This window comes from Gavialis gangeticus, unplaced genomic scaffold, assembly GCF_001723915.1.
Source record: "Gavialis gangeticus isolate Ggan-Ray unplaced genomic scaffold, GavGan_comp1, whole genome shotgun sequence".
In the NCBI taxonomy this organism is placed as follows: Eukaryota; Metazoa; Chordata; order Crocodylia; family Gavialidae; genus Gavialis; species Gavialis gangeticus.
In genome coordinates, this window is record NW_017729022.1 from 113,075,938 (window position 1) to 113,097,434 (window position 21,497).

Sequence of the window (21,497 nt, forward strand, 5' to 3'; positions counted from 1 at the left end):
GTTTATTCTTCAAGTGCTGACACCAAATGACAGGATTAGTGATAAAATCACTGTAACACAATAAAATATGGTACATGTGGATGAAGACCCAACAAGACTGGACTAAAATCATCAAAGCCAACAAGTATGACCTTCTGTGAAGAGCCTGCCTACTTTTTAATTCAGCATATATGCAGCACCAGACATTGACACAGCAAACACAGGCAACGCACTCCCGAACTTGAAGAGCTCAGGATCCAATCAAGTCAAGACAGATGCAGATAATAGGACCTAAGAGAAGAGCTCAGGAGGGTGGGTGAAGGAATCTTGGATGGAGAAAGGATTGTTACAGGTGTAATAATGCTCATCATTTGTATAGCACTTTCAAACTGCTGCCTGGACATTTACTAATTGCCTTCACTGCAATAATCTCTGTGAAGCAGGTGAGTAAATATTATTTTCCTCATTTTACAGATGTCTCTGAGACAGAAAGGCAAAGGGAGGGGAGGGGAATGGGCTCATCTCCCACAGATCACAGGGCTTCAAGAATATCTCTGATCATAGCACTTGCTATTTAGCCACTCAGTGCAAACCCCAACAGTGGACAGGTACAGGTGGACTTTACCCCAGTGAGGTAGACCCCTGATTGGAACATAAGTGAGTTGCAGCCATGCAAATCCCAGCTTATAACTATTTACCATAGGGGCTTGGCTAGGGAGATAATCACACAGCTAGGGAGAGCACACACAGCTTAAGCCTGTTGGGGCTGGTGGCAGGGTGCTTGCAGTGAAAGGCTCTAGAACCTGGGGTTCATTTCTCCCATTAGCTCAATAGAAGCTGTTCTGGCCTCTGTGGCTGTCTGTGGTGCCCATCAGTTTCTTTGCTTCTAGTAGATGCAGTTGGGTATGGTATTCACTCCAACAAGTCTGACAATCAGCTCTGGGGCATCTCATGATGGACCCCTTACAATCCACAGTCACATCTGGAAATCGCACATGCCGTGTGCAGTGGTAGCACGGTTAAAGTGGGCAACTGGAAGTCAAAGCTCCTGGATGCAGCTCTCGGACACTGCTTGGCTGTGCAGCATGTGGCAAAGCATGAGCAGAAGTATTTCCAAGGGAGTCCAGTTGGGTGGTCTGCAGAGGCTTGGCCATCCAGCTGTTCATGCTCAGGGGCAAAGGGGATTTTCAAAGGAAAAGACAGGAAGAGCAAGACCTGCTCATCACTCAGCCCTTGAAGAATGTTAGAAGTGGGTTGGGGAGCACCAGTTATTTCTGAGATGACTTGCTGATTCGCATTGCAAAACCCTGGTGTCAACTGCTTATACATTTACAAGCTGTAACAAGAGCGATCAGCATCTGAAATGTTATCATAAGACATGAGCACAAGGTGAGCAAATTTCAGGCTGTATGGAGAACTCCAGTGCTGGCATTTGCCTCACTTCTGAGCACCTAGCTTTTCAGCCTTAATAATAATCTTTGGATCTTGCAATTTGGTGTATAACTGAAGGTAGAGGAGGAAAGAACAGAGCAGTGAAGCTGGTTGCTGAAAATTATCATGAAGCGGGATAGACACAAGGAAGAAGACTGAGCTATAATCCTCATTTGTGTCCAAGCTGAATGGGTTTTTGTAGGCTGGGGGCTCTGTGACTGCCCTGAAAGAGTTAGTCAAGCTGGAGAGGGCTGTTACGGGAAGGCATTTATACTCCTCTGTCCTATGAAGTGGTTTGAAAATTGAACCTTTGTCTGGGCTCCTCTGCTTGGCAAGTGATCTATTGCATGGATTAGCTGAAATACGTGCTCCTAGCCTATATTATTCTTATCTGTATGGCTTGTGCCATGCAGGCGGTCAGAATGGATGATCTCAATGGCCTTGTTGCTCCTTGCCACCTGTGAATTGGTAGGCTGGGCTGTGTGTTCTCATAGCTTACAGGCTGTGTCCGCATGCAAGGTTTGGCAGCAGCATTACCACACGTGTGCCTTTCTTATCTTCTGGTGTTCTTGGCTGTAGCAAAGATGAAATTTCCTCAAGCTGGAAGAATGTGGTTTTTGCCATTCACAACAAAGCCAGCAAAGCAATTCTGTTCACATCCATTCACGGCATGGGTGCGATATGATCTGCCAGTGCCTGCCTGTTTCATAATGACAGCGTGTTTCCATTGAATGTTGCTCTGTCTTGTGCATGTTTGAAGCCACAAGTGGTTTAGTGGCTTTGTCATAGCAAGGTTTGTGTCATTGGTCCTCTACCAATTTTATTTTTGGCTTAGATCTCATGCTGCAAGCATTGGCTCCACAGAGGGTGATAGTGAGCAAAGGGAGCCAGCTGTGGGCAGTTAGGCAGTTTCTGTGTTCAGGTAACAAAGCATCCAGAGATTGGAGGACTCTTGCTATTTTTTTGTAGCATTGCTTTTTTTTTTCAGTGTCTCAGCAGGACTGTTGTCTCTTTCTTCTCCTGTCTGCTATGAGGGAGCAGCTTCATTCATTTTATTTTCTGCATCCTGTCGTACTCACAACCAGGCTCCCCTCCTCCTGTGGATGGTAAGGAACTCATATCCTGTCAAGAGGTGGAGCCCTTCTTCACTGTCCCTCTCCAAGGGGAAGATCCTATCTCTCCTCTTCCTCATCATTCCCTAACAGCAGAAGGGAGAGACTCTCCTCCATTTCTTCTTCCTCACCGATAGCCGCCTTCTTTGCTTTTTCCTGTTTCCCCTCAGCTGTTGTGAGGATATGACTCCTCTTTCTTTTTCCCTCCTCCCCCAGCTAAGCAGAGTGGCTCTTTCCATCCCTTTCCTTCCTCTTCTGCATACTCTGATCGTTTTCCTCCAGGTCAGTCTTCCTCTCTCTGCAGTCACCTCTGGTGCTCTCAGCTTTCCCACACCAAAGTAAAACGTACCAGATTCAGTTCTGTGTGGCTGTCTGCTGTGGTCTGAGCACAGTGAAGCAGTCCAGAGCCTGCGAAGTCTCATTGAGGAATGTGATGGGCTGCAGGAGCTGTGTTCCAGAGACGCTCAGTGAGCATAAGGAGGGATGTGATTCTGCAGTTTCATCACTGCTCAGACTGCTGCAAGCAGCGGCAGGGGAAATGAATCAAGCCTGGTAGCCTTCGCTCTGCCGATGCCTGCACTCACCAAGGAAAAGCTCCAATTCATCGCTGGAGAATTCCTTTTGCAAGCCCTGCGTGTGCTGATGTTGGACCGTGGCTGCCCCTCTGCTGAGTCCTTCATCTTTCCTCAGGCCTGTGTTGAAATCTCATTGTATGAAGACTGTGTCAGAAGGCAGGTAAAGGAAACTCTCTGCTTTCAGCTATAGCATTAGTCACCATGACTGTTAATTGCCCAATTCTGTGATTTCCTGCCAGCGCCCTGAAGTGGTGAGCCCTGGTGACCTTAGGTTTGTAGCCCTATTCTCCACTCCTCTTGTTTCCCCTTTTGGCCTAAGAAGGTGGAGGAAACAGATTTTTTTTAGATATCCGGTTAGCCTCCTCCTGGTATAAATCACAGCAACTTTAAGGCTGTTCTAGTTTATGCTCTGGCTACAAGGTACTTTGTGGGCTTATCAGACTATCCCCAGCACACACCTATGCTTGGGGACACAAAAGAAAGAGGTAGAGCCATCCCGATGGGTCCATCCTGTCCAGGAGAATCCATTTACCTAGATGTGGTCTCTGGCCTAGTTTGTGGTGTGCTTACAGTACTTGGATGGGATAAAGAGGCTACAAACCAATCAAGAATTGAATTGTACATCTTTAAAGGGTGGCATAGAATAATTCAGCCTTTATAATCACTCAACTAAACTCTCAAGAGACCCATACAGACTTACCCTTTTAGGCCTCCTCGGGGTTAAGCCACTTGTAGGATTATGCCCTTTCAGGGGGGATGCCAGAGTTGACTGTGGGATTGGGTCCCCTCCTACGGAGACTGTGAAAGGTATGTAGCATGGTATCCCCCTGGCACACAGCTGGCAGAGCTGATGGTGATGTTGAGCAATGGTATCTCGTTGTGCATAGCTCAGTTCCTTTTGAAATGTTAGCAGGTTTGAAGTCTAAGCTGTATACTTTACAATGGACTGACAAGTCACTTCATGCTTAGAACATGAGCTGATTTAGATGACCATAACTAGCAGGGCAAAAATGACCATTATGTAAAAATTCAGGTTCCCCCCAGCACTGTTTTTCTGCCCACTTTCTAGTAGGAAGTTGCTGCTTCATTTAAACTGTTTGCCATCATCACTAGCGAGGTTTTTGTACTAGGACTTGAGACATTCGTGTGCTGAACTTATGCTACTTAGATTAAAATTTGGTGCACATGAATGCCGTGTGCCCCCGGGGAGTGTGGGGGGTGGTTCGTGAGTGCAGACTGGCAGTCAACGACCACCCACAAATGCCGCTGGCAGTGTTGGCAGCAAAGGGGGTGGTGGCAAGCAGCAACTGCCTGCAGGCACAGCTGGCAGTGTGAGCAATGCCTTTTTTGCAGGGAGTGCACTGCCATGCTCAGGGTGCATGTGCACCCCCTACACGTCACCAATGGTGTTGGAGCCTAACAATAACTGGGCATGTCTACACGTTGCTGTGCTTTAGTACTTTCAAAAGGAAGTACTTTTAGAAGTACTAAAGCATGGAACAGTACAGGCTGTTACTGCACTGTGCGTGCACACAGGTTAAATTTCCTGGCTATGTCACCATAGTGGCGCACTATACTGGGGGAGCATGCCACTACGGCGACATAGCTGACTATCATGTGTAGACCCGTGTGATTGCCACTTCACTGTAGTGTGCTGTACTTCAATGAGTTTCGTCACCATAGGGCGAAGTGTAGACTCGCTTATTAAGCCCCTGCTTCATCCATTAAAGGGAAGAGCAGTTGAGGGTGCCTCAGCATCTTTGCAGGACGGGGCCATAAGCATGCAGACCTCAGAAAATATCCACAAATAACAGAACAAGGAGCAATGGTCTCAAGTTGCAACAAGGGAAGTTTAAGTTACATATTAGAAAAAACTTTCTCACTAGGAGAAGCAGTAGAACAGGTTACCCAGAGAGGTTGTGAAATCTCTATCCTTGGAGGTTTTTAAGACCTGGCTAGACAAAGCCTTGGCTGGGATGGGGATGGGGATGGTCCTGCTTTGAGCAGTGGTTTGGACTAGATGCCCTCCTGCAGTCCCTTCCAACCCTCATTTTCTATGATTCTATGAAATACTTAGCTTTGCCAGATGGAGCTGATGATAGAATGTCATTAGCACTACGGGGATCACAGAATTGTCCTTCTGCTTCCTATTTGTTACCAATAGGACAGGAGCAGGCAATTATTTCGGGTGGAGGGCCGCTTACTGAGTTTTGGCAAGCCATCAAGGGCCGCATGACAGGCAGCCGGGGGCAGATAAATATTAATTTTCTAAAATTTTTAGGGGCCCCGTAGGCTGGATAGAATGGCATTTTTCCCACCTCTGCAATAGGAGCAGCATACACTCTGGGCCAGGTGTAAATGCTTTGCAGAGTTACTCCTTGTATTTGGTGCAGTCAGTCTCAACAGTTTAAAACAACAAAATTCAGCTCCCCTCCCCCCCATCATGAAAACTTTAACTTATAGAATTTTAAGAAGTTAATTTCATTTGCCATCAGTGTTCATGTTTTGGAGCTTTTCTCCACACCAATCGGGACTAGAAGCTTGCTTTTCTTGTTAAACAAAAGCTGACTCCTGTAATCACATGAGTCCAGGAAGTGACTCTTTAAGGAAAACAGAAAACATTGTGAAACACTTCATAGAATCATGACAGTTGCCCATGCTGGCCTTATGTTTCAAACGTCAACAATTTTTCTTGCATTTCTGTATCAGGGTCCTTCTGTTGAGCACCCACTTAATTCCTGAGGCTTTGAGTATGGGAAGTTGTTTCTCTTTTGGGTGGTAGGGGGTGGGGCTTTCCTTTGTGTTCCTTTTTGCTTGCTTGCTTGCTGCTATTCACATGTGTCTTTTTTTTAAGCAACAAATCCATCTTTCTTTCCAGAAACAAATTTATTCCTCATCATGCTTCTGTTTGTTTATTAGATTTCTGTGTAGCCAGCCTGTTTTCCAGGAAGATTGTCCCTTCCCTGAAAAATACCTCTCTAAGCTGGCTTGGGGAAGGATTGTATCAGAAATTACATTAACTATATTGGTACATAGCTGTGTCTGAACAAATAACGCCTTGTCAGTACAGAATAAGAGGATTCCTAGACCACTATGGGGTTTTTAGTGCCTGCGCTGCATAGTATGGTGTCAGCTCCACTGACAGTGGGGACAATTCAGCTATAGAGGGGAAAGGAACCTAACTGATATCAAGATGGAGCCTGACTGGTTTATTAAAGGGACTCTCTGATGCTATTGGGAGTGGATGTGGTGACCCAAGAAATCCTTTCTAGCTCTTTGTTCCAGCACTGCAAATGCAGAGAAAGACATAGCAAATATAGCCCTTTTTTAGCCAGCCATGAGCTGAGATTAGCTTTGGTTGTTTGTGCTTATCTGCAGTGGTGCCTTAACTGTGCTCAGTGTTGCTACAGCTGAAGAGATGACATCTGTGTATAGGAGTGGTTTGGTTGCAAAGTCCACTTAAGACGAAACTTTACTGAGTTTCTGAGAATCTTTTTCACGTTTCCATGGAAGGTTGTCACTGTTGCAATGGGTTTGCTTAAAGCAAGCCCAGGTTTTGTGTTTATGGAAGTAGAACAGAACCTGGCTATTATATAGTCTGCTAATCTGAGCCCAGAAATAAGTCAGGTGGGACCCTAGCTCTTGGTCTGGCCCTTGTGGCTAGAGACAGAAATTATACATAAATTGATATAAGTGATTGGAAACCAGTTCAAATCTGTAACGCAACAGAAGTTCAGTGCACATAAACCACTTTAAAAATGGCTGAAACCAGTTTAAGACAAACTTGGATGGATGTAGTATCATACTTAACTGATTTAGGTTAAATCAATTTATTGAACTTCTGTCCTAGATCTCCTGTAGATTCAAGTTAATTCACAGTCCTCCAGCATCCCAGGATGCTTTGCTCCTTCCCTGAAAGTTTCCCTATCACAGGGTGGGTGGGCTAGCCTTGGCCCAAGCTGTCTGCTTCAGCTGAGCAGGGAGCTGTGCTCTAACTCTGTTCGTGTCTGGCCTGGGCCACTGCAGGCATGTGGCTGCATTTCTGGAATCAAAAGTGAATGTCTGTTCACTTGCTTATTTGTTCAGTTTATGCAGCGTAGACTAACCGGCACAGATTGAATCCATTTAGCCATGGGCTTTTATGACTGTCTGTACTGAGCTTGTCTGGCATGGTAGAAGGTCTGTGCAAGCAGTGCTGGCTGACAAAGAACTCACCCAGTGCTAACTTTGTGTCTCACCTTCATAAGGGGCTCTATACTGATCTCCTTGCAAATTCCAGTTCAGAGGCTGCCTGCCTTGAGACAAGGGATGAGGCTGAAGATCATCAGGAACACAAATGGGTGCAGGAAACTGTGGTCTATGGAGCAGCTTATTGGCAGCCCTGGGGTGGAAGGACCATTATAAATTAACATAGCTCTGGCATCGGTACCCAAAATGACCTGGAATAAAAGGACACAGAGGTGACTTAATGCCCCACCTGTCCTTGCTTTCACTGAACTGTCTTATCTCAGCTGTGCCTCTAGAAAGTGCAACATACTATCCTAGTTGTGATTTGTACCCACTGTTCAGCAAAGAGTCATTAGGAGATGCTGTGGTGAAGTCTCATGGGTCCCTGGCAAGCATTCATTTCATGGCACGGTGGAATTTGATCCCTGAGCCCGACAGTTGTGCCTCCTGTCTTGCCACGTGTGCATGGCAGGAAGCATGATTGTGGAATCAGGGATCACATCCTAATTGTGCCATCACTATTTGCCAGTGCAGGGAGAGCTGACCCCCAAGATCCTATCAGGAACTTGAACAGGCTCTGATGCCATCTGGAGCCAGGCTAACGATCAGCTGATTGTTGGCCAGGCTGGGCCTGTGGGCACTTTTACAACTTGCCTGTGCAGAGCACCCCAGCTGATGGTCTGCTTGACCACAGATGGCACCAGAGCCAGTTTGAGTCCCCAGTGTGGTTTAGGGGCTGCAGAAGAGCTCCTGGTCTGGCTTAAGACCAGGGTTATCTTAGCTGGGTCTACAATTAACCAACTGTTAAAACCCCACGATCTGCAGCTCTGGCCAGGCCTGGGCACAGGGAATCAGAGGCTTCCAGTGGAAGAGGTAGCCAAAGGGTTTCCCCCACTGGGGACTTTAAACCCCACTTGGAGATCTCTTGCACTGGGCAGTTTGGCCAGAGCTACTGGGCAAGGGGTTGAAAATTCCTGGTAGGGAAGCTGCCTCAGTGATGTTCTTTAAAGCTGCCTATGTGCCAGTACCCACAGTACAGGGCACAGGCAGCTGGGACCTCAGAGCTCCTGGGTCCGCAGCTGCCCATGCCCCACAGCAGGAAGTGACAATTACAGATGTAGAGTGGAGCTCCAAGCTGTTGCTTCTAGGGTGCTCTGGGAACTTAAAGTGTGTGTGCAGCTGGGATTTCCAGGTCCGTCCCTGCTTTTTACAGGTTCAGGGTGCAGTGAGTCTGATATCAGGGAGACACTCCCTGATGCCAGAGTCACATCTGCCTCTGGGGATTGGATGAGGCATGAGGTGCAGGACCCAATGGCCCAGGACCCCAGCCTGATCCCACTAATCGGGTAGGGAATGGTTGAGTCCCAAACCCTGGGGTTGCCCATGTGAGATCTCTATGCTTAGTTGAGCATGGAGATCTGTCATGGGTCAGCCCCAACATGCCACACATTCAGTTTAAGGCACGATAGAAACAAGCCACAAAAATATTCCACATATAATGGAATATAATATGGAATATCTTTGTGGCTTGTTTGCTGTATTATCTACCTTAAATTGGTTTAACATGTGGCCAGGTTACTGTTTATGGAGCAATAAACACCTTAAATGTAACATGTGCTAGGGCACATGGTTACCAAGACTCCATTATGTAGTAAAACAAAGCATTCTACAAAAACGTTAGTGTCCCACATAGTATTATCATCATTTGAACTATGGTCAAATCAAACAACAATTTGTACATGTTGTTTGTAGCCAGTTAGCAAGCAAACAGATGATAAATTCAGGACATCACAATGAGTTTGCCTTCCCTTCGTGCAAATCAGATAAGTGTTACTGTAATTTTAGTACAGTGGAATCACTGGAACTTACAGTAGGGAGTTCTGTCGTCTTTAAGTATTCTCCCATAGGAAATAGTTCCATTTCCCATCTTCAGATTTGTCTTTCTACGGAAGCAGATAGTATCTGACTCTTTGTAATCTGTTTTCTTTGGTTTTGGCTAAGTGTCAGGCTCCCAGGCCACTTTGTGTACAAAAATTATTTAATATGAATTGTGGAGTTAAGTGGCAGTGGGTTGCACCAGATTAGAAATAGAATGTTCTCTGTTTTGTTTTTTATTTAAGGGTGCCTAAACGATCCAATAGTTTCTAATAGAACTTCAGACTACTTGTCTTTATTTCTACATGTGAGACTTTAATGGAAAGGAAACCTCTCCAGCAGGAACCAGATATGCCCAAGCTGATGAGATGGACAGCTGCAAATACAGCACACGCTGTTAAGGGAATGGGACCAACAGAGTTGGATCACACCAAGAGATTTTCTGGGAAACTCCTTCCATCAGCTGCTCCCTCCATGTCCCAGCCAAGAACCAGTTATTCCTCAGAGGCCACCTTTTGTCACTCTCTTCTTTCCATGTCCCTGGGGGCTGGCCTGGTTCTTTCCTGGGCTATTCAAAGAGGTAGCAGTAATGAACTGATGGCCTATTGCTGCTACACTGCCCTGTGCTGTGATGGCATGAGGCAGGGCAGCAGTAGATGCAGAACAGCAGCCGTGTCTAACTGATTCTGTAGGCAAAGCCACTCCTTTTCTTGTAGGGTACAGAAGGCCAACCTTACATGGAGGATGAGGGAGATGGACTGTGTGAGAGTTTACCAAGAAAGCATGTGGATGTGAACATGGGGGAAATTGGGTCCTGTGATAGGGCCTGGTGGGTTACAGAGGTGGGCATGTTGTGCCTCAGCCTTCTTGGCCCAGTATGCTCTGCTTAAGATATCTCTTTACCACTGTGATCACAATCCATCATACACCTACCCTAGCTAGCTCAGGGCATTTGTATACATGCTTGCGTTGCAGTGCTGGGAGCTTTTAAAAGCACCTGGCGTTGCAGTGCATGCAGTTGTTTAAGCAGCAACATGCACGTCAGCACTTAGAAAATAGTGGTGGCATGGTTTTGAACTAAAACACATTGAAGGTGTTTTAGTTTAAAAGCTTACCACTGCCATTTTCTGTGCGCTGTGCATTTTGCCACTTACACAACTGCAGGCACCGCAGTGCAGTGCGTGTCAGCTTACATGCAGAACAGATTCAATTAATCGACTCTGATCTGATCCGCCGGATCTCTGGGAAGTCGGAGTACAAAAATGTATTTGTATAAATGCCCTCAGTGACCAGTGTGGGCTACCCTGCCCGCTTACTCAGCTTCTTGGACAGCCTGCATTGATTGAGCTCTGCGCTGGTATAAATATGCTGCTGGCAGTACCAAAACCAGCTACTGTAGTTTAAGCTAGCATGGGTATATCTGCATTACAGTGGGGTCCCAACAGCTACTGCAAGGAGGGATGTACCCTTACAAGCCTTCAACTCTGGATGCTTTTGTGTCAGCCTTGCACAGCTCACACTGGGGCCTTTCAAAAGAGAGCGGATGAAACAGCAGAGAATGTGGTGTAGGTAAACCTTGGATCCTAGTGAGCCAGGAAGGTGTGTGTATGTGAGTGTCTGACTGTCTGCCTCCTCCTCCCTTCCCCCAGTGGTTTCAGGTGTCTGAGGCAGAGAATGGAATGTGCAATAAAAAGCGGGCCCCACCCTGGGTTAATGAATGCCTGGAACATGGCTTGGCATGAGATGAGGGAGGGGGCCTGAAACCAGAGATGGGGGGAAGGTTGCACAGCTCCTCACTGGAGGCAGATTTTCATATCCTACGTTGTTGTCCCCCTCTCCAAAGGAAGGGCTAGTAGGACGGCCATCTCTACCTCTAGTCTATGTTGTCTCAGCTCCAACTTGCAGATTTATTAATTGTGGGGGCAGGGCATTCTCAGCTCTGCAGAACATTTACAACAGCCATGGGGTGTGTGCACACATACTCTGCTCTGCCTTAGCACAGCTGCCAGGGCCTGGGGCAGCAAGGGGAAGGAGGAGGGGAGAGGTAGGGAGTAGATAGCACCACATATTTCATAGGCGGTGCTTATATGTGGGGGTGGGGGTGGGGGTGGGGAAGGAGTCTGCTGAGTCTGAACACCAGAGGGAAGAGGGTGGGGGAATTTACATCTTCTCTAATTGTAGAGAATAAGAGTCTTAGGGTTTGTCTGCAGATAGAATGATCTCTGATTACCTCTCTGTGTGTATCTGGAATACAAGTGCCTTGTTCCTGGTTAGTTTAAGAGCTAGCCTCTGCTTGGGAGTTTGTTTCAGGAGGAGTGACCTTGAGTCCTCTCATAAAAAAATGTCCGTTTTGAATCCTAAGGGGTTTTGAGCCACATTGAATTCATCTGATTTAGAAGCAAGTTTTCTAGCCTTTGGGGTGGGTTTCCAAATGAATGGTTTTACTGTTGGTGGTTCTTTCACTGCTTAGCTAGGCACTTTTGTCAGCTTGTCTCTGCCTGCATGTCCTTTACTGCTCTGTGATCATCGTGACTGATTGTCATCTCCATTTCAGCCAAGCATCCAACCCACCCTTGAAAACTTCCAAGACTGGAGAGCCCGTAACTTCTCTACGTAGCCTGTTCCAATGCTTGACCACCCTCATAGCCAGGAAACTCCTCTAATGTCCAACCTAAATTTCCCCTGCTGCAGTTTGAGGCCATTGCTCCTAGTCCTGTCCCCTACAGCCACAGAGAAAAGCCTATCTCCATCCTCTCTGTACTCACCCTTCAGTTATTTGAAGACTGTTGTCAACTCCCCCCTTAGTCTTCTCTTCTCCAGATCAAACAAATAACCCTCGTTCTTTCAGCCTTTCCTCACAAGTCTTGCCTCCCAGGCCCCTAATCATTTTTCCTGCTCTACGTTGGACTCTTTCCAAACTATCCACATCCTTTTTGAAGTGAGGGGCCTAAAGTAGATGCAGTACTCCAGGTAAGGCTTCACCAGTGTTGAATAGAGTGGCAAAATCACTTCCCTTGATTTGCTTCTGTTAACACAGGCCAGTATGATGTTGCCCTTTGTTGTGACAAGAGCACCCTGTTGCCTCATATTCAGCTCATGGTATACCGTAACCTGCAGGTCCTTCTCTGCAGTACTGCAGCCTAGTCGCTCATTCCCCAGTTTGTATTTGTGCATGCTGTTATTCCATCCCAAATGCAGGACTTTGCATTTGACCTTGTTGAAACTTGTCATTCTGGATCCTGGCCCAACCCTCAGAGTGCCTGCAGCTCCACCAAGCTTGGTGTCCTGCTCAGCCTGGGACAGTGGCAGGTGGGTTCCTCCTCCTTGCCTGGTTCCCCCATATGTTCCCCCCATCCTGGGAACAGCTGCAGGGATGGGGAACCTGCCTGATGCTGCCACTGTCCTAGACTGAGCTCAGCCCAAATGCAGCCTAGCCAGAGCTGGGTAGAAGCAACTCTTGAGCTCCCTTTGCCCCTGGCACAGCAGGGACAGTGGCAGTGGTGGGTGGAGGAGAGGGGGAAGTGGAGGGGATGAGACTTTTCTCTGACCAGGGAGAAGAAGAGGGGGAATTTTTACCCACTTTGGGGACTTAGTCCCCAAGAGCTGCTTCTGCAATATGATGTACCCACCACAGTGAGGGGGACAGGCGAGGAAGGCTGGAAGCAGGGGGTGCAGCCACCTTTGCAGCACCATTTGCTGTCCCACACACCCCTTTGCAAAATCCTGGATCTGCAAACATGTATAACTTTTTTACTACAACCTCCTCCAGCCTCCTAGTAGGAACATACACCAGCTTTGACTGTGTCCCTGAGCAAAAGCTAAATCTCCAGTTGTCCAGAATGTCTGCCCACATCCCTCCCTCCACAGTTTTGCCCCTACTCTCTTCCTCTCTGTATAAAATATAGATGCCAGCTGTTCCCTGAGGCAAAAGTTGCCCAGCAGGCTTCAACCTTAATGGCAGGCCCCTCTATTGTGCATGTTCCACTGTCATCTTGCATCTGCTCAGGGTATAATTGAACAGCTTCTTTCTCCTGTCCACGTGTTTTGTGGAAAGTTTCATAGGCCACGGAAGCAGAGGGTGAGCTGGATCTTCCAGACTGACAGAAAGAACTGTGTTGTCATTTATGTCCATCATGGTTCAGGGAGCCAGAGCACCATTTCTCATGGCAGAACAGAGCTAAGTGTCTGATGGTCCTGGCATCATGGGCTGTTCCATACTACCATATAGTGATATGGGTGAGCTTTCCATGGCTATCAGTCAGATCCTGCAGCACATATGAGAAATCCGTCTTCCTGTTGATGAAATCTGAGGTCTAGACAGAGGGCAAATATAAATTCTTATCAGTGGCCCCAGAACAATGTGGAAGAATCAACTGTACAAAATCATGGATAGATAATTGCCTGGACATTTCAAACCTTATGATGCAGGAGGACAGCATCTTCTTAAGATGAGGACAGCACCCTTCTCTCTGAAAACAACCTCAACACTTAATCTAACCACATAGGTAGGTATTGACTAGCAACAACCCATGGGGAGTGAGCTACTGAATTGTTATGGCCATACACCTCTTCACCCAGAGAGAAGCTCCCATGTAGATAGTGGTTTGGGAACATTTACTGAAAAAAGTTAACACGTCACAAGTGAAATTGTTTAAAATAAAGGGTTAATTTTGGCTTGGAATAAAAGCAAGTTCATTGATATTTGAAATGGTTAAAATTAAAAGGAAATAGAAGTGGAACACTTAGATACCAAGCTTCAGTGACTCCAGCCCAAGTTATTTTCAGGGGGGAGGTTTTGTTTGCAAAATTTTCAGATGGACTTTCCTTCCCAGCTAGGAATTGGGAAACCATTCTGAAATATCAGTCTCTTGAGGATGGAGTAAAAATGTTTCCTATTTAGGTGCTCAGTGCTGCACTCCCATCACTACTTCCTTTCCTGTCAGGAAACAGAGATTTCCCATTGACACTGAGCCAGCTTCACCCCACGAAGTAAACCCTAATCCCTGTTTTATTGCCCCCAGGGATTCCCCTTTCCATGCACTCATGTCCCACCTGTGCTCACCACCCATTTCAGTGATATCCCCAGTAAAGATGGCAAATGTGATCCCAAATTTCCAGACACTTTCCTGCATCCCTTTCTTTGTCTCTAAAGTCCAGCCCTGCAGTTCACTTGGTACTCTTCTTTACAATGGCAACTTGCACGCTGAACATCATGATCTTTGATTTATGGAAAATTTGGCAATGTGTGAGGAGGGAAGAGAGTTTGGGTTTGCTTGTCTGCTTGGGAGAGGGGAAGGGGAAAACCTAGATCCATTATGCTGCAGGTTGGGGGGAGGTGTTGTGACTTCTAGGCTGTGAAGCTGTATCAGATTGCCAGAGCCAGAAAGCAGGTCTAGGAGCTTGTGTGATGTGGGAGAGTGTGTGTGTGGGGTGTGGGGCAGGAATGTGGGGCAGTTGCTATAGCCTGGCGCAGGGGTAAGAATCAGTGGCTAGAGGGTTTGACAGTGGTCAGTAAGGATGGGGAAGAGGGGCATTATAGTTTTGTGTGGAGAGGGATCTAAAAGGACTGGCATGGAGACAGGAATTGTACTGTTCCTTCATGCCACACTTTGGCATAACTCCTGGTACCCAACCAGGGACACATGCAACAGTTTAAAGCTGATTAAACATAAGGGCCACAGACCAGATTCAGCCTACAGAGCCTGGTCATTTTGTCCACAGACTTTTGTCCCACTCTGGCTTGGATGAGGGACCCTCCCATGACGGCAGCCAAGCGCCTGGGTGAGACCCACAGTGCTGGAGCCTCAGCGGTGCTGCAGCTTGTTTCCAGGGTGGTAACCAAGTGTCCACTGTGTTCGGCTTTTTCCCTATGGTGCTACAGTGGCTCTGGTGCTGTGGCAGCTCCAGTGCTGCATCTCCCACTTGGGCACTTGGACTACAGCTACAGGAAGAAGCCACAGTACTGCTGTGACTCCAGCACCACTGCTCTCAATCATTTGGCTGCCAAGCACGTGGGCAAGAGCAGTGGTGCTGGGACCCCAGTAGCATCATGGGAAGAAGCCTGGCATTGTGGTTTGTTCCCACAGAAGCAGTTAAGCTCTCAGGACGCTGGGCCTTTTTCTGCTGGGTGCCAGGCTGGCTGGAGTGGCTGCTGCATGCACTGGATCTAGCATGGGGGGGATGGGCCAGGGGGGACCTTGGGCCCAGTTCAGCTAGTGGGGCCAGCCCTGTGCCCTTTTTCCTGATCCTGCACCATTTCTCTGAGCTGTGGTGCCAAATTAGTTTGACATCCCTGGTTGAAAAGCAGGGCTATGTCCTCTATTGCTCACATGAAAGGAAGAGAGGCTGGTATATGAAAGAGAAAAAATTAAGGTAAAAGGACCTGGGAACAGAAGCTGTCTAGGGATGGATGGCAGGAGATAGGAGGGACATGTTTTAAGGAAAAAGCAGTGGACCAGTTTCCACTTCTTCCTCTTCCCATGTGCCCTGTACTGTCCAATACTCATGCTTTGTCCACACCTAGAAATGTAGCAGGTGCTTCCATCATTTTGTGAGGGACACCATTTCATAGTGGTCTGAATTTTTGCCTTGACAGCCAGCCTAAGTAACGATTTCCTTGGCTTCTCTTCTTTCTATTTATATCTGGATGCCTTATGGGGTGCCGGTACATGTGTGAGGATGCTGCTCTGACATGCTGTAATGACAGTGCTTCGGAGCAAGACGCAATTAATCGATTAATGGAGTCTGCTGGAACGTGCTAATTGGTGCACTCCAGCAGCCTCTGCGTCTCATGTATTCATCCTCCCTGCACTTCAAAATGGCGATGTGGGTGCTTTAACTAAAACTTGTTTAGAGTCATCATTTTGAAGTGTGGGACACTGAATAAACAAGTTAGGGTGCTCTAATTAATGTGGGTGCTCAAATTAATGAGAGTACCCCCCTCCCACCTCCAGAGCACGTGTAAAGATGCCCGTGATGACTAAATAATTCCTTCCTGCTCTTTGCAGTCACGGTCTTGTACAGTCTGAAGGATGGTTGAGTGCCTTTTCAGCACTTGGAGAAGCTCTTACATTCCTTCCTCATATTAATTCATATTAATTCATCCCTGTGATGTTCTATGGACAGGGCCAGTTTCTAAGTAAATTGCACATATACTCACAGCACCATGAGTCAAGCCCCCATCCCTCAGTTCCAAAAGCCTGAATCTCTCTTGGCTGAGCTGCAGGAGAGCTTCTTAGTCAGTGGAAGTGGTTCTTTACCTGTTCTTTAAGCCAGCCACCACAGGGTGGTAATGCACACAAATAAAAAGCCAAGTAGAGACCTTTGGTCATTTTGTTCTCTGAACATCCACCTGTTTGTTGGCTTCCGGTGTTGAGAGGACCAAAACCAACCCCCAGGTTCTCCAGGGTGGACCATAAGAGAAGGGACCAACAACTCTCTGCCCAAGAGTCTTTGCTGCTGCAGTCCCAGATAGGACTGACTGCTTTGTTTTGTTGGTTTATCACAAATTGAACTCAAATCTAATTTGTTTTGGACCCCCACCCTTAATGCTTCTCTTTCCCAACTATTTCCTTTATGTGGGGGTACAAGTTTGTTTCCCCCCTGCCCCTAACTACAGTAACTTCTAAGTTTAAAGATTTTGGGGCCAATCAGCTCAATTTCCAACAAAGCCACTTGATGATACCAAATGTGTGTTTCTTGTTCACAGCATGTCTCACTGATGGAGTCTGAAGAGACCAGTGAGGGAAGCCTGGCTTCCCCAGGAACCAGCAGCCCCAGCAAAGAAAGCCCTGAACCTCTGCCATCCGGAAGGGGACAACATACCACCACTGAGTCTGTCATGATGTGCATTGGGCTTTCTGCCTCTGCCCTCATTCCCCAGGACCCTGTGAGCCTCCTTTCTGCTGAGCAAGCAGCAGAGATGTGGGACAGATCCCCCAACCCTGTGGAAGAAGTGCCAGCAGAGCTGGAACCAGAGGAGGGAGATGTCAGGCACTGGGAAGGATTCCTGGAGCGGGAGGGAGATCCTACAGTACTAGAGACGACTCCACTGGAGAAGGAGAAATGGGTCCAGCCTTTGAACTCTGACCAGGGAAAGTTAGAACACCCTGAAAGCAGCCAGTATTCTTCCTCTCCCAACCCAGTTGTGGGGGTGCCAAGCCCTACCCTAGACACCCATGTTAAATGTCCTCAGGACCAGGCACAGGTCTGGGCATCTCTTGATGCTGTCCCCCAGGTACAGCATGAGGAAAGCTCTGCGGCAGAAACTGTTTGTGATCAGAGGGAACCAGCCACCAAACATTTCCTGGTGTGTAAGACCATTTCAGAGGGTTGTTACAAGACTGAGCCTTTGCATGATGGTATTATGAGGGAGCCCCTGAAGCAGACAGAGGCCGTAAGTGGGATCAGCAATGATCCTTTACCAAGGGCAAAAGAAGCAATAGGTGAGGACCCTTTTCCTGGGACAGAGACAGTGGGCAGGATGACACCCAAGCCTTGTATGGATAATGGTGACAAGGGCCAAGAATTCCAGGGAGGGGAAGATCCTTCCTCTCCACATCACCCACCTCACACTTTCTCGGGGAACAGCCAGGGAAAGACACAATTGACTGGGGAAAACACAGAAGGAGAGATAGGGAGCAATTCTTCAATCTCAGATCAGGGAGTGGAAATGGTTTCTAAGCAAAGTCCCTCTGGTCCTATAGAACCCTGCCCCCAAAAGGAGGAGGAAGACCATGGTAGAGTAGAAGGCAGTAATACTGAATCACCAAGACAAAGCATCTCCCAGGCAAGGACTGCTGCAGAAAATATGGAAGAGGTGGATGAGTCCCAGCATGAGGAGCCAGAGCAGGGGGAGATGAAAGAGGAGCCTGAACTGAAGCAGACAGAGTTGCAGGAGCAAATGCTGGGAGAGGAGGAGCAGCCTGATATGGACTCACCAGAACAGGAGTTGAAAAATGGGGAGGATGGAGGATGGAATAACGTGGGCCAGGAGCCAGGGGGGGAAACAGTGGAGATAGAGGCTCCACTGCAAGTATTGAGTCCAAGGACACATTTAGTCTCCCAGCCCAAAGTGGATCTCCACAGTTTGGGAGACAGCATTTCTTTGGCTGAGGGGATAGGACCAGCCCTTCCTTCTGAGGAACCTGTCTCCCAAGGGCAGCTCCTGTGTGAGGGTATATTGTCAAAGGCCTGGGCAGAAGCCCAGCCTGAAGAAGTGATGTCTGGTGATCTGAGCCCCGTGAGCAGGAGTCCCCTGACACATTCCCACACCTGCCACATCTCTGAGCAACTGGAAGGCCCAGGGATCTCTGGCACTTCTAGCTGCATTTCTATTAGCAGCCAAGACTGTGGAGAAACCACTCAGGATGACAGAACCAGCAACAGCAAGGACTGTCACTGCAGTGGAGACAGGCCAGACCAGAGCTTTGCTGATGGAGGAGATATGCCCTTCAGTGGAGAAGCAATATCCCCCAGAGGTGCAGAGAATCTGGACTCTTCCAGGCCCATGCATCTTTTTTCTGATGCTAAAAAGGTAGAGTCACCTAGCCCTACAGATCTCCATCTTGTTGCAGAAAGCCCAGAGATTCCCAGACATCAGGATCTCACTCCAGCCTCACCCTCAGATCTCAGCGTGGCAGCAGCACCCACTGATCTAACTCAGGAGGGTGGTGGTGAGAAAAGAGCTGACCAAACAAAGCAGGAGATGACTAAGCAGGCTTCCTGTCTGCTGGACGTGGTGCCTGGTGAAGGAGCCCCAGCATCTGCCAGCACAGTAGATGCCCAGACTCCCCAGAGGCTGGTTACCTCTGACAAAGCCCTTCATGAAGAGCCTGGCACCCAAACTTCCTTCTTCACAGCTTCCAGACATCCCCCTTCTGGGCACAGCCCGACCAAGGATGGCAAGTGCACAGAACCCACCCCTTCCCCTGCAGATTCGGTACCCCTGGAATCACCCCAAACACTAGACGGGGCTCCTGCACCATTGACCTGTCAGGAAAACCTCCAGCAGCCCCAAAAGTCGCACTCCAGAATCTTTGTTTTCCAGGGAAAGGAAACAGGAGCAAACATGGATCATGCAGTACAACATAGCCCTTCATTAGATCAGTCTCATTCGAGCCCAGACTTGGAAGAGGCTATATCCAGGACCCTCGAGGCCCCAAACACTGTCTTCCAGCCCTCTGAAGAAACAGTGGTCTTTGCCATGGACCAGCAAGGACAGCCACCATCTCTAGTGCATGACACCAGCCTTCCCCTAGCTCCTGACCCTGATGTTACCCCACTTCCCCAGCCTCCATCCCCTGTGACTGACTCTACCCAGTCCTCAGCCCTTGAGTCTGATACCAGCCCCCCTGCCCTTATACTTGACACTGACCCACCATTGCTTCCCATACCCAGGTCCAATCCATCTCTAGCCTATACACCAGACTGTGACCACTTACCAGGCACTGATCCTAGTGCCAGTCACCCCATGCAAACTGTAGTCTCTGTGCCTGAGGACGACAACCTTGGTTCAGCCTCTGACTTCAACAGAGGTGATGGAGTGGAGAAGCAGCCCCTCATGACCAAGAAAGAGGAGATGATGAAGCTCCATCAAGATTTCAGGGACTCAAGGAGACAGGATGTGGGGGCCACCAGTGACTTGCAGGCAAGCCTGTTGGCTAGGAACTCAGATTTTCCAATGTGTGGAAATGAGGTCTCAGAGGTGTGCTCTGATGACAGCCGTGCAGCGGTGGAAATGCACGATGGAAAATCCCCCCCAGACTGTGTCCCCACAGCCTTGCCGAGAGCCCAGAGAACACCTAGAGACACTCTGCCCAGAAATTTGGTACAACCACTTCCAGCCCTAGCATTCACCAACCCAATCCATTTTCTACAGTTCAGCCCTCCATCCCCACCAACCATCAGGACCCTATACCGACAAAAACCAGTCACAGGGGAGCCACTGTGGGACCAACAACTGGATAGCACCACTGGAGAAGATACCAGGAGCACTCCCACTCCTGCTGCCATTATGAAGACAGCAGAGGGTATGAGGCCATGCAGACATAGGGTGGTCGGGCAGGGAGAGTTGCTCCCCTCGCTGGCTCAGCAGGCGGAGGAAGTGACTAGGCACATGCCCTTGGAAAAGTCATCGAGTTGTCCAGAAAAAAAAGTCATCAGGGTAGAGATGCCAGAGCAGAAAGTCTTGGTTAAACTCCGAGCAAAAAGCAAAGACTGGCACCGGCAGGGCTTGAAGCGGGTCTCGGGACTGGCAGACAGCTTGCATCATGGTGAGTTTCCTTTTCCTTCTCTTCCCGAATTTGCCCCCCAAATTCTAATCCCAGTATGAAACAGTTGTGAGGGGTTGAGAGCACCTATCAAAAATGTTTGGCTGACCTCACCATCAGTATTACCCTCACACAGCTGTGCAAGTGCATCCCAGTCCTGCCCTGTCACCCTCTGATAGCCCAGTCCAGGGTTCCCCACAGCTCTGTTAGTGCTCCCCAGTCCTGCCCTCTCCCGTCTACCACCAACCCTGCTCTCTGGTCTGAGCAGCAAACGCCAACTACACACCCAGCTCCTATTCATCTCTTCCCGTTCTCTGTCCAGAATATCCTCCCACTCTCCCTTCCCTGCTTTCTTCACTTCCTTCTTCCCACGCCTGCCCACAGTCAGAGCTCGGGCCCTGTTCCTTTATATGCAGTCCTCCCGCTCCTGCTTCACAGGAGATCCTCATATGAAATGTAGAAATTCTCATCACATCATTTACTGCCACTGGGTGGCCATACCATTTCACTGCAGTCAGAGCAATAAGCCAATGTTAAGGAAATACACGTTTCCCTCACTTTACGCTGTACATTGTTCCTGGAAAATGATGCATAACTTGAATTTGCATAAAGGGAACCCACTTTACAATGTGACAGATAGGGATAGTTCCAAGACCTCAGCTGTACTGACCCCCAGGCCCATTTTATCACTTTTACAAGACAATTTTGCTACTTACCAACAGCAGACAGTACACACAAGCACAGCTGCAGTGCCAGCAGTGCGGGCACCAACTCCCCTGAGCAGTGGCTGTAGGTGCTGCTGCCAGGCGGCTTCATGGCTCCCAGGGCGCTGTGCTGATGGGGCCAGACTGGGCCAAGCTTCAGGGGCCAGTGCTCCAGCCTGGCCCAGGCACCACTACCCAGCTCAGCCCCCACTCCCCCCTGCCAAAATAATTTTTTCTTCCTCTGCTTATGGTGTCACTGCCCACAATGCACCACACAACACAGCTGACTGCTGGCTTCCATCACACTGATCGCATAAGAGTGAA

At 48.4% G+C, this 21,497-nt stretch overlaps 1 protein-coding gene across 1 annotated transcript in view; it reads left to right on the top strand.

The window, feature by feature from the left end:
- The first annotated feature begins 482 nt into the window (after positions 1 to 482).
- Positions 483 to 21,497, top strand: part of ARHGEF5 (Rho guanine nucleotide exchange factor 5) — a 38,614-nt gene continuing 17,599 nt past the window's right edge. Inside the window, exons 1-2 of the mRNA XM_019515994.1 lie at positions 483 to 3,257; positions 16,908 to 20,472. Of these exons, the coding sequence (XP_019371539.1) occupies positions 3,093 to 3,257; positions 16,908 to 20,472 (3,730 nt within the window). The 5' untranslated portion in view covers positions 483 to 3,092. The remainder of the gene's footprint in view (positions 3,258 to 16,907; positions 20,473 to 21,497) is intronic.